This window comes from Rhodnius prolixus, unplaced genomic scaffold, assembly GCF_049639745.1.
Source record: "Rhodnius prolixus isolate KJV_2025 unplaced genomic scaffold, Rpr scaffold_5, whole genome shotgun sequence".
In the NCBI taxonomy this organism is placed as follows: Eukaryota; Metazoa; Arthropoda; class Insecta; order Hemiptera; family Reduviidae; genus Rhodnius; species Rhodnius prolixus.
Genome location: NW_027411624.1, coordinates 24,686,500 through 24,698,929, shown reverse-complemented (window position 1 = coordinate 24,698,929; position 12,430 = coordinate 24,686,500). Strand labels below are relative to the sequence as shown.

Below are 12,430 nucleotides of genomic sequence, written 5' to 3'. Positions count from 1 at the left end.
TCCTTAATAAAGATTACAGTTAGAAGCAGCTTACATTTAAAATATTATGGAAGTTGTTTAATAAATTACAGACACTTCTTTAATGTCACTCTGCGTTCCTGCAATGGACTTGGAAGATTTTGATTCAGGATGGGATGAACCACCTTCTTCCTCTTTAGATTCGGAGAAGTAAGTTTTTTTATTTCTTACAATTTTCAAATGAAATTGTAGTTTTGAAAATTTTTGTTGAAACCCTCTTATTAGCATTTCGACTTTAGACTTCGAAAAATACTTCTAGAAAAATGAAAACTTATTGTGTTTAAAACTCATAGTTTCAAAATAAAAAGCGGACAATATTTTCTAAATGTTTTATTGGTCTAAGGAATACTTATCTTGAAATCTTCATTTCTCTAAAATCTGTGAACATGGAAGTCGAACAAAGAAATTTAATAGTTGAATTATTAGAGATGAGGGTTAATTCTTATTAGCAATAAAAGATGATCATGTCCTTTGACTGCTTCACCGATCAGCTGTTTTCTATGTATGATCTTCTGGTCATATAGAAGAAAAGTAAGTTTTCCCGGTCAGTGGCCCGCTTTCCTTGGATGGTTTGCTAACCTACCATTCGAAAGTGTGAAGAAGTATGTGTTGTTTAATTTTGAAACTACTCATAAAACAAACCCGAAATATAAGAATGTGTTCTAAAAAAAATTTAAAGAATAACTTTTTTTCTTTTAGTTTTGTAAGTAATTTATGAAACCCATTTTTCAGCTTGAATAATTTTGAACCAAATGATGCCATGAACGGTTATGAGCAATCTGAATTACAGCAACAGATGCTAGAAATGAGAGATGATCCAGCAATGTCATCTTATCATGTGCCCAATACAGTAGGCAATTCCACGCCTCAAAATAAGTAAGTAAAAAATATGTGTTGTTTTTGAAATCCCTGTTATTCCGAACGTTTAACGCCATCGACTAAAACTTGACCTTTCAGTTTTTTGATTGGGAAGGTGTGCAAATAAATACAAAGAATGAAAAAAAGGGACAATTTATAGAAAAGTAACATAAACAATAATTACAATCCCTCTCTCTGGTTGATCCTTTTGAAGACAGTTCGCTAAGCGGTACAATACTGTGAACATTATAACTATAAGTAACTAAACCGCTAACTTTTCTTCTGGGACCTTAAATTCTGCCTGAAGAGGAATGTGCAGCCATTGTATAACCTTCAATGTTAATTGTTTTAGCCCTCTCTTCGTGGTAGTACGTTCGTAATAAAGCAACTGATTCCTACGAAAAAGGGAACAATGGAACTGTCTCCACAGGGAACGAGAACGAGCGAAACGAGAATTCACTTGATTGGCAACTTGTAGTCACTAGTATGCTTGTTTCAAATCATTTTCATATACAAAACTAAGCAAACATTTTTATCATTCGGAAACTAATATGTTGATTCATTAGGGTTCGCTAAAGTAATAATAAATCAAGAAAAACTTTTACAAACTTTTTATGTATTTATAAGCGGAACACAAGTAGGTGCAAACACAGAGAATAATATAATCAATTACATAGGGATGAAAGCAAGCCTGTCAATTCACAATTTTAGCTCTGCGAATCAGTTTAACTGTGTCAAAAAACCAAACTTATCTCTCATCTTTATAACTGATTTTTGATATACTTTTATTTAATACATCTGCAATCGGTCCTTATATCGGAATTCACTAAACATCAATCCTCTCTTGTTTGCACAGAGATTCCTAAAAAAATAACTTTGTTTCATTCTACGTTCTTCCATTCTACTTAAGTTTTGGATTAAATTGTATTTTTTATCATTATCTATCTCTGATTTAGATATAAGCAGTAGTTTACAATATTTATAGTTAACGTGCAAACCCATAGAAATCTCAAGGATTTTCATCATTCTTGAATGACAGATGGGAAAATTTGTCTCAAGATCAGTCTGCTCCCAACGACTTCAAGATCTTGAAGACGACTATCACATAGAATTCATTTTACTTTGAATTATAGATCCTTCAAAGATTCTATTTTTATCAAGGCTTTCCACCATTCATGAGAATTTGGTTTGTGGAATAGAAATTTAGCTAAGTTTAGCACATCTCACTCACATCATCTCTGCCTTTCAGGCAGTTTCAGTTTCCTAATTTTCATTAAACAAGATTTGAGTTCAGTTAACAAAAATGGGAGTAAAGTCAGTGGAAACCATTACTTTCTTTATTTTTTCTTAATTTAAGGCGCCATCATCTAAAGGTATTGAGACCCGAAGCTTCCTCAATGACTACCAGTGTCCAGAAAACGCTCTCTCCTGCCTAAGTGAGCTGTAGAGGTTCTCGGGAAGAAAAATAGTTGTAACTATTGTATTCATTTTTGGTCTTTCACTTCTTCTTACTTCTGATCTCCATTTTTTTCTTCCATAATAGACTTCAAGATCACTGGTTCATTTTCTGTACATTCTTCACATTTACTGGGCTCATGAAAAAGTAAACTCTCCAGACTAAAACAATTACTGGTTACCAAAGGAATCTGGTTGTAAAGCCTAACCACCTTGGTTCCTGAAAGATCTATTGTGATTCTCTTAGACCTAAATGTTTGAGCATAAATTAATGTCGCTTGAGAAGAATGCTTCAGATTATGTTTGAGTTGGCTGAACATTTGAAATTGCATATATCGCTCTCGTACTGCTAAAACGTTCTGTATGTGTTGGGTAAGTCTATAGGGACTCTAAATTATTACTATTTTTTCTGTAACAGGATAAACTCTTTAAGTATACAATAATATAGTGAGGGCTGTCTTTGGTTTTATAATTTTTTTTTGTTTTTCTTTTTTTTTAACTTAGCAAATAATAAAGTTTTGACTATTTTTCCAGAGATGGAGTTTCAGTTGATTGTACATCTTTATCATCTGAAATCTTTCTTGCAACCAGATTACTGCATGATGAGACAATAGATTCAACAACATTGACGTCATTTGCTGAACCAGAGTCATCGCCTTACAAGTAATACATCCCATTGAGACATGTGATAGCTGATGACTTTGGAGACGAAGGTGTCAAAAGTCTGTTGTTAACCAAAGTTTCAGTGTTTTACGTTGTTATTTTTAATGTTAAAAATTGATTTTTAATAGTCATTTTAAAAATTATTGTCATCTTTTTTACAAAATAGTGATAGTAATAATCATTTTATGCATTTCATTTCATTAAAAAATTGCTATGAATGATTTGAAATGTAAAACATTTGCATTATAATCCTGCCAACACAGTGTTGCCGTTATCAAAAATACCCTTCGTGTTGGTCTGTTCAGCTAGAATAAATTACGATGTTCATGAAGGTCTGGTTCCTTTTCTTTTATTAACGGTTTTGCTCAGGCGTTCTGTAATAAATGTACACTATTTTGAGCATTAAATGGAACGCAGTACAGCTTCACCTCTGCTTTGGTCTTAAGAAAAAGTTAGTTCATTTAGATTATGTACAGAGAACTATTAGAATTTATTAACTAGTTTATTAACAACAGTTAAGTAGATGTTAGAATATTGCTGATTTTTTTTCCCGTCGCAGCACATATGTTTAAGGTATTCTGTCCGACTTCGTACATCCATTCAGCTGTTGATCTGTTTTATGTAGAGAATTTGACTTCAACTGTTTCCGTCTTATACGGCATTTGCTGACTTTAGTGAAGTGTATGACGGAAACAGTTGAAGAAAATCGACATTGCTTTGCATTGCATTGGCCCTCAAAATAGTCTGTGCTGATTTTACCATATCCAAGTCTGACACATCAACACCATGCACAAGCTTACCTCGAATTTGGTTGATAATAATAACAAAAGCAGGCTTTTATAAAAATGATCTATAGACTTAATTCCTGGCATGTATACCATTTATTTCCGCACTAGTCACTAAAAATCGTAATTGGGAGTGGCAATTACACCCCTTACCTTCTTAATTAATTTAATTGTTCTCTTCTTCTAGTAGGGAATGTATTTTCTCAATTTTCGCATCTGTCCAACCAGTTATGACAAAGTTCAGAAAATCTCTGAAAATTTCCAGACTACTTCATTTCAGATACCTCATTCTTAAAACAATAGAACAAGTTAGATTTGAAGTTGAAATAAATAAATATTACAGACTATACGACATCTTGAATTGCAACGTATATTTCAAAGGACTTAAAGATCAGATTATTCTGCATTTATCACTCATTTAATTTAAGGACCTTCTTTAAAATAATAACCATTCAAAAAAATCATTGAACTTGCATATTTTGCTACAAAATATTTATTGTTTGATTTTAGTGACAATCAAAATTTCAACAATTATTTAGACAGTCATTTAGAAAATGATGCTCAACAAGATACAGTTGATTCAATAGGATTGCCGCAACAAGAGGCACTCGACAGGTAATTTGTGTACACGAATTTTCATATTATCTCCATTCATACATTATTACAAAGAGAGATACAACAAACATGTCCATTAATAGTAATGAGTAAAAAATGATTATATTTTGGCTTTAAATTAAAATTAATTTAATATTTTTCCTCCTAATATTCAATTACCATTTCATGCGCTCTGAAGTGAAGCAGGGTATTTCTTGTACCCTTCTATTTTTTCTTCTTTGGACAACCTTTGGATCCTGAATTTAATTTTCTACAGTTACGGAAGTTTATGCATTTAAGATGTTCAGTGTGAAAGCGATTTATTTATAATTTTTGAGGATAAATTTATGACTGATCATTACCTCATAGTTTTAATAATTTTTTTATATATTTTTTCAAATAGACCACGCTTTCTACCAGGCTGGTGTGGTGGTTGGACGAGTGAGACAAATGGCCACTGTTGGCTCACAGATTATGACCTTAATTGATTATTTGCAAGCAGTAATTGAATGGATGGAACGGTTATTCTAATTTTAAGTAATTTTCGGCATGTTTCTATACGATCGGATGGCCGTATTGAACCAACGAAAGATAAAGCGATACTGTAAATTGGAATTATGTTCAAAAAATAATGAAGTTAAGAGATTAAATTCTCATTTACAGCAAAATTTTGGTAAAGAAAGAAGTAAATAAGAATTGAAATCTCTTTTTTTAGCCGCCTATTTTACCTCTATTTTTATGCAATTTTAAAACATGACATATTATCTCCTAAAATAGAGGAAAACTCATTTCAGTTATTATATTTATATTCAATGTTTTTTTTTTAATAATTATAAATATATAGGTAATTATAATTTAATATATTTTTATTTCCTTTTTTTGCCTTCTTTAGTGAGTTCCTGTACAGCAATTTCGAGCAGCTAAGTTCAGAAAGACGAGATGAAAGTTTTGATGAAGATTTTTCCAATAAATCATGGACAGATTCTTTACCTCCATCGAACATCATGCCTACTCCTGTTCTAACATTGTCTAGGTATATTAAATAAATTTATTTATTTTTAAATTTAGATAAAAGGGACATTTTAAACGTCTCATACATTTTTGCCGATTTACATTCCTAAAAATTCATTACATAACAAACAATTAAAGGTTATATTAAAATTAATAAAATTACAGAATCTTTACAATAATAATTATATAATTAAAAAAAAAGGATATGTAATCGTATTGATCAAACTTCGCCAAGTAAGGCGCTTTAAGGTTCTTTTCGAATTTCTAAGTTTGCATTTCAGTAGCTAAAGAATTTAAAAAGAAATGTACGCTAACCTACTGTTAAAATAATATTATTTTATTCAAATCTTTGTTTACAGGAATTCTATCGAGGAAAGGAAATTGAAAGGAGAAAGGAAAAAACGAATTCTTAAAATTATAAAAAAAAGAACTCTGTCCACTGATGGTTTAGAAAGAACTAATAAATTTGAAAAGGCAGTTTCTTTCATTAAGACAGAAGTGAGCTCTGTTGACATACCGAACTACACCTGCTACAACAATAACAGCACAGAACTAAAATTAGGAAGAGGAGCTCGGCCACTAGTCTCAGCAGCTGAGAAACAGTTGAATTTCAATAGCATACCACTTGAACCAAATATTCCAGAGTCTTTTACAGATTATGCAGATAATTGTGATGATTTTATGACGCCATCAACATCTTCCGGTATTGTAAGCGCTATTACTGCCCCTTCTACTACAGCGGCCATAGTACTTACTAAAGATGGCCGTAAAGTGCCTTCGTATCTTAGAATGTATAAAATGAAGGATGACAAATATCCAAATATTTTTGCATGTATTAATTGTTATGGTATATTTACAACTTTAGATTCAGCAATGTTTCATCCATGTTTAAAGAAAAGAAGAGGTCGTCGGCCGAAAATTTTAGCTGATTGTTTGGTTCCTTTATAATATCTACTTTTTATTTGATTATTTTAGTTTTCTTGGTTTAACGTCATTTTAAAAACTTATAGCAGTGACATAAGTTAATTGTTTTTTGTTTAGCCAGTAACTATGCTTAAAGAGGAACCTAGTCATTTTTGTTATGAATTGTTATTTTGAATGAGTTAATATTTTATGACAATATTGTCAAGGCAAATAAATGAATCATAATCAAGAGTGCTCTTTCATGAGCGACCAATGTGCAATATAATTGTAATAAATAGGATTTATATTTTTTCAAAGAAAGTTGTAAATAAATTTTTCTTAACAGTAATTAAACTTAATTTTCTTGAAAGATAAACAAGTGCATAAATTTACACAAACTCTTAAAATTAGCATTCAGTCATCGAAGACTGCGTTTACAAATCAGTTGAGATAATTGATGTGCCTATTCTTACTTCTAAGCAGATTTTTGCTTTTCTTGGCTTTAACCATTAATTGAGCAAATTGGCTAAAAACTGGATCAATACGCAAGGTTGTACTTCCACCTACATTGCGTTAAGAGGCATTTGGGAAATGAGCTTTTGAATCGATTTTCTTAAGCGGGTTCAGTAAGCCCTGAACTTACTTTCTTCTTTGATAGGATGTCTGAAATGCGTTACGAGGTAATTAAAAAACCTAAGTTAACAAAACAAATGATTACGAATACTGAGAATGAGAAGCAACGGATAAAATACCATGACAAAAAATACTTAACACTTGAAAGAAGGAATATATTGAAAAAGATGTTGTGACATCTTCTGAAACAACCACAGTTGCTGAGCGGCCGTGGAGCGTAACTGAATCGCTTTAATTCAGCTACTGACTGTGCTACACGAGACAGTAAGATTTTATAGAAGTATTTTATAGTCTTCCAGTGAGGTGAGGCAGTCGATCAAAAAGAATACTGAGTGGGTAATGCATTTGTTTTGTAGTATTTAATGCATTATACTTTTTTTGTGCAGCAAGCAATAAACTTTATTACTGTGGATAGAAATATCTATCCATTAAATGGGCTTACAGTTCCTATCAGTGAGAGATACTCTATATTAAGTACAAATTACGAAAAAATCAAACATGTGGGAAAATTTACCATACATTTGTTATGGTATCTGTTTCCTTAAGCCTTACAGTGTTTTAATTAAGTAAAACAAAAAAAAAAAAACTTGTAACATCTGATTTTTGAAGTTTTACACAAGTCAAGCGATAAATTATTAATTAATTGAATTAAATAATTACCAATGTCCGCAGCTATTGTTGGTGATAAAACTACTATAAACAAGAAGCAACGAAAAAAATTTAAAAAACCTCAAAAAGATATTTTAAAATGTCGGTCCACAAAGAAACACGAGGTAATTTTTCGTTAGTAATTTTTACTTTTTCCTGACTTTTTTGTATTTGAACAAATATTTTATTTATTTCAAGGATATTACTCAAATGAACTCTCTAGAAGAATTCTCTGTCGGTGTATCAACGAATTTGAGTAAAGAAGATACAATTCAGATGATAGAAGATGGTAAGAAAAAGGTGAAACTATCTTCGCTATTAACAGTTTGAGTAACAGAAATAATTATTCTCGATTCATCATGATGAATCTTTACAACAGAAATAGTGGTCAGACATGATCGAGTTACATGGATACATATCATAAACTGTAAATAAGACAAAATAAATTATACTTTACAAACAAATCAACAAATCTTTTTCCAATTCCTGACTAGGCTTTATATATACTATAACCCTGGCCACATAAGCAGGTAACAGAGACAAAAATAGTAGAAATCTCGACAAACTGGAAGCTAATTCGATCTTTTTCCTTGCATTTCTACTTTCATTCTCCTAATAAAGGCTACCCTAACTTTTAATTTCAGCTTTAAAGAAGGTGGCAAAGTTAGGATTAGTAGAAATCTAGACAAACTAAATACAAATCTGGCGATTTTCCTTTTGTATTTTACCTGCTTTTGTCGAAATGAAGGCGACTCTATATTTTTGTTTTACCTCTGGCCATAAAAGTAGGTGACTGAGACAGAAAAAGTAGAAATTTAGACGAACTGGCAACAAATTCAGCGTTTACCCCTTGTTAAGTGTCATTGCCCAAATGAAGGCAACCCTATATTTTTTTTTAACCCTAGCTCTTGAAGTAGTTGACGAAATTTTCGAAAAAATAGAAATATAGACGAACTGGTAACAAATCCAGCGATTTTCCTTTTGCATTTTACAGGTCTTTATCGAAATGAAGGCAAGTCTTTATGTTTGTTTTACTCCTGGCCCTAAACGTAGTTGACAGAGAGAAAAATTAGAAGTCTGGGCGAATTAGAAACAAATACGGTGATTTTCGCTTGTATTTTGTCGGTTATTGTCCAAATAAAAGCGACTCTATATATTAGTTTTACCTCTGACCCTAAAAGTGGATGTCAGAGGCTGAAAAAGTAGAAATAGTCAAAGTAGTGAAAATCTAGAAGAACGGGAAGCCAATTCGGTGTTTTTCCTTTGAATTTTACCTTTTCTTTTCTCAAAAAAAGGGTACCCTTTATGTCAATTTGAAGTTTGTGATACAACAGAAAATAAAAACAACTTAGAAAACTATCTAATACATTGTAATTATTGGAAATGTAATTGAAAATTTCAACTTTAGGATATCTTCCGGCTGCTGGTAGGCGACAATGGAGATGTGGATTTAGAAAAATTGCTCTGTTTACATTTACTGGCTCTAAGACCAGCAAAATCGTGTTATAAGTAAGTATTTATGAGCAGACAATTCTATAGAATGTTTTTTTCTTTTTCAAGTCAATAATTTGTAAGCGCTTTAATAATAAGAAGATGGGTTATCGGCAATTACTAAAATAGAATGTCTTATTTCAAAGTCTTTATTGATTTTCTACATATTAATAAACCAATAAAATTTATGATAAAATCTACGTCTGGCAATTACTGAACATCCTTCTTAATCATTTTTAACAAGTATACATTGTTGGGATTTGTAATTTAGGAATTTATGACATGAAACAAATTCGAGATTTTTTTATATATTTCATTACACTGTTTCCAATTAAAAAAACAAACAAACAAACTGAAATGAAACCTTAAATTTCTCTTAATGCAATTCTCAAAATTAAAATTTGACATAACGCACAGTGCGAGTAAAAAAAGAGAAGTTTTTATTTTTTGAATGTTAAAAACATGATTGGATCCACAATGCTGAATAGTATGAGCGATTTCATTTGTAATAGGATGCCTGCTTCCTGAACGGTTACACATTTTTACATCCATCTTCATAGATTAAATTTTCAGGTTTGTGTAGAGAAATTTGATTTACACAAATAAAGCTTCTTCGTTGTTTCCACACTATCGGACAATGTAATTTGAATACTATTTGTTTATGTCAACAAAAAAGCTAATGAATGAAGGTGCACTTCGTCTATAATTTGCGTATGCAATAATTTATTCACATTGGCCTTTTTTCTGTTGAGAGTTTTTTGTCATGTTGTTATAAATGTACTGTACTATGTGATATTTAAAGAAAATCATTCCAGCCGCCGAAGAGAAAAACATAATTAGCCTTCAAATTTGCCATTTTGTAGTGTAGGATCCTTTGAAGAAGCGAAAACGGAATTCTAAGTGCTTCTGTGAAAACCTCAAGTAATTATCTACCCAAATATTTCTACTTAATTAAGTTTCAAAAACCACACCATGTAGACAGCAGCAAGAGAAAATAGATAAATTGCTCCCCATCTATCCAATAAAAAATCTCCAAAAAATTAATAAGTATTAATACGTTATTTTGCTTTACAGGAAAAGCCATTATACGCATTTAACTAGATATGCTAACATATTACCAAATTACTTGATCTACGATAAAGCTATAAACAATTGTAATTGTTTTTACGAAGAAAACGAAACAATACGGAATAAAAAAAATTTAACAGTACATGTATCTATAAGCGAAAAAATGGAAAACCTCATCTACACAACTTTGAAAGCCATCAAACACGTTAATAAAGAGAAATTGGAGCAATTAAAATTAATGGCGTTTAATATAAATATTATCAATAAATTACTGTATGATGGAAAATTTTACAATCTAAAAAATTTTTGTAAATATAATGCCAGAACAATAATAAACGAAGGTATTATCACTGAGAGAGGTGAATTAACGAAATTAACTTTTATTAATTTGCATAAAGATAGAGATTACAGTGAAAACACAGTATTTTTGCTGGAGAAACCAAAATGTTTTTCTTTGTATAGAAATATATATTGGAATGAAAATGACAATTATTATGCATCTATTTTTAGTATTTGTACGCAAATAAAAACATCAAATTTTATGCTTCCGTATCAGCCAGGTCTTTGCATTTTAAAAAATCCAAGCAAACCAACTGCATTGGCTGTTTTGTCAGATGATGCAAATTTTATATCTATGATTACTGGACCACAATTTTATAAATTTAATAGGAATTCATTTGAAAACATTGGTCTTTATGTAAAATTACGATCATATTCAGGCACCTACCAAGAAGAGTGGAATGAAGCGACCAGTATTACATTAAAATCAGTTTCAAAAAAAACTAAAAAAATAATCAAAGAAAATAATAAAACGTTAGTAAAGAAGATGTTAGAAATTTTATCTGATGACTCGAAAATAACATTAGACAGAGAGACTTCTGACTTAATTGAACAAACTGATTTAAAAGAACCTGAAATGTATAAAACAACACTTCAAATACTTCGGAGAAATCTTTCGACAAATTCGTTGCTACATATATTGGTGAAATGTTCGCTGAACGAAAGAGAAACAGCCTTAAAATCAAAAAGTGCAGGTGGCCTTGGATTCACTAAAGTTTTAATTGGAAAAAGGAATAAACAACTTATGAAAGATTTATGTAGGAAACAAAGCAATGATGTAGTAATAACACCTATAAATAGCGATGTTAATAAAATTGTGCCATCACAGAGCACCCTAAAGGTCCCTGATGATCTTGACACAGTTTATGACGAAGTTTATGAATATGAGTTTCTAAAGTCAACTATAGGTTACCTAAAGAATATTGACACAGATCTTAAAGCTGTTACAAAATTACCAACAAATCCATATTATAATTTTGTATAATAAAAAATAGTTTATTACTGGGCTTATGATTATTCAAAAGAACTCGTAGGGGAAGCCATGATATTCGGGATATTGTCATTCCTAATTGTCAGCCTATATTATATACTTATCCTTCCTACATCATACGATTTGACTCGTAAAGTCCAATTATTTGTTGATTTACAACTGTTGGGTTAAAAGTTCTTTCGGGCAAACTGCGATTTACAATACGCATTGCCCTCAAAAATTCTTTTGGTCTGACCAGAAGAATTTAAAACCTTCCATCAACAAATACTTTGTAGGATCCCTAACCTGAGAGCAACTGTTTAATTTCATAATTTCTCTTCTCAATAGAAGCTTAGAGCGTATCTTCCGAGCAGCTTCAGATAGCTTCTTGGTTTTGTTCTGAGGTTGCAGAAACAACACTATCGGGGGTCTGTTCGGCACACTGTTGGCCCCTAAAGGGAAAACATTAAGTTGATCAAAAGGAATATTGACTTCAGCAAATTTCGACAAAAGTCACCAACTGTTGAAGCTGTGATCCGACGATGACGAACAGGATACTCCTTGAAAATTAGATTATTTCTACGGGAAAGAATTTTTAGTTCCTCTATTCTCTGAGCCCTCCAACACATTCAGAATCTTAAAATTTTCAATTTCCTTTTTAGGTACAACTTTTTTTTCCTTAGAGCACTTAAATAATTTTGGAGCGCGACAATATCGTTTTTCTTGGCAAACAGTACCAACTTTTTATCCAATATATTCGCCATTACATCCTTTATCACTAATACAAATTGAGAACAGTCAATCATATTTCCCATATTTTTCTTTTTAAAACTTTTATCACAACTCCCTGGTGAATTATACGAAGAAAAATCTGACACATCCCCAACTTTTTGTCTTATTTTACTTCCTTCTAAATTTCTTTTAAATATAAATTCATTATTTTTTTCTTCTAGATTAAGTGAGCGTATTAACAAATGGATACTAAATAATCATA

The 12,430-nt window shown here is 31.2% G+C and overlaps 2 protein-coding genes across 4 annotated transcripts; both read left to right on the top strand.

Moving 5' to 3' along the window:
• The first annotated feature begins 27 nt into the window (after nucleotides 1-27).
• LOC141458954 (uncharacterized) lies at nucleotides 28-6,641 on the top strand. 2 transcript variants are annotated; one of them, XM_074137581.1, is made up of 6 exons: nucleotides 28-168; nucleotides 751-894; nucleotides 2,866-2,994; nucleotides 4,290-4,394; nucleotides 5,266-5,406; nucleotides 5,744-6,641. In XM_074137581.1, exons 1-6 carry the CDS (start codon nucleotides 83-85, stop codon nucleotides 6,330-6,332), a joined length of 1,194 nt encoding a protein of 397 aa, XP_073993682.1. In that variant the 5' UTR covers nucleotides 28-82; the 3' UTR covers nucleotides 6,333-6,641. The 2 variants fall into 2 exon arrangements, with proteins under 2 accessions (XP_073993682.1, XP_073993681.1); XM_074137580.1 differs by lacking the exon at nucleotides 28-168 and adding an exon at nucleotides 257-620.
• An 803-nt stretch (nucleotides 6,642-7,444) lies between these two features.
• Nucleotides 7,445-11,467, top strand: LOC141458949 (uncharacterized). Of its 2 annotated transcripts, none has more exons than XM_074137565.1 (4): nucleotides 7,445-7,693; nucleotides 7,767-7,868; nucleotides 8,977-9,077; nucleotides 10,134-11,467. In XM_074137565.1, the coding sequence occupies exons 1-4, from the start codon at nucleotides 7,583-7,585 to the stop codon at nucleotides 11,449-11,451; spliced, it is 1,632 nt and encodes a 543-aa protein (XP_073993666.1). In that variant the 5' UTR covers nucleotides 7,445-7,582; the 3' UTR covers nucleotides 11,452-11,467. The 2 variants fall into 2 exon arrangements, with proteins under 2 accessions (XP_073993666.1, XP_073993667.1); XM_074137566.1 differs by having other exon boundaries at nucleotides 7,646-7,693; nucleotides 7,767-7,857.
• The last annotated feature ends 963 nt before the right edge of the window (nucleotides 11,468-12,430 follow it).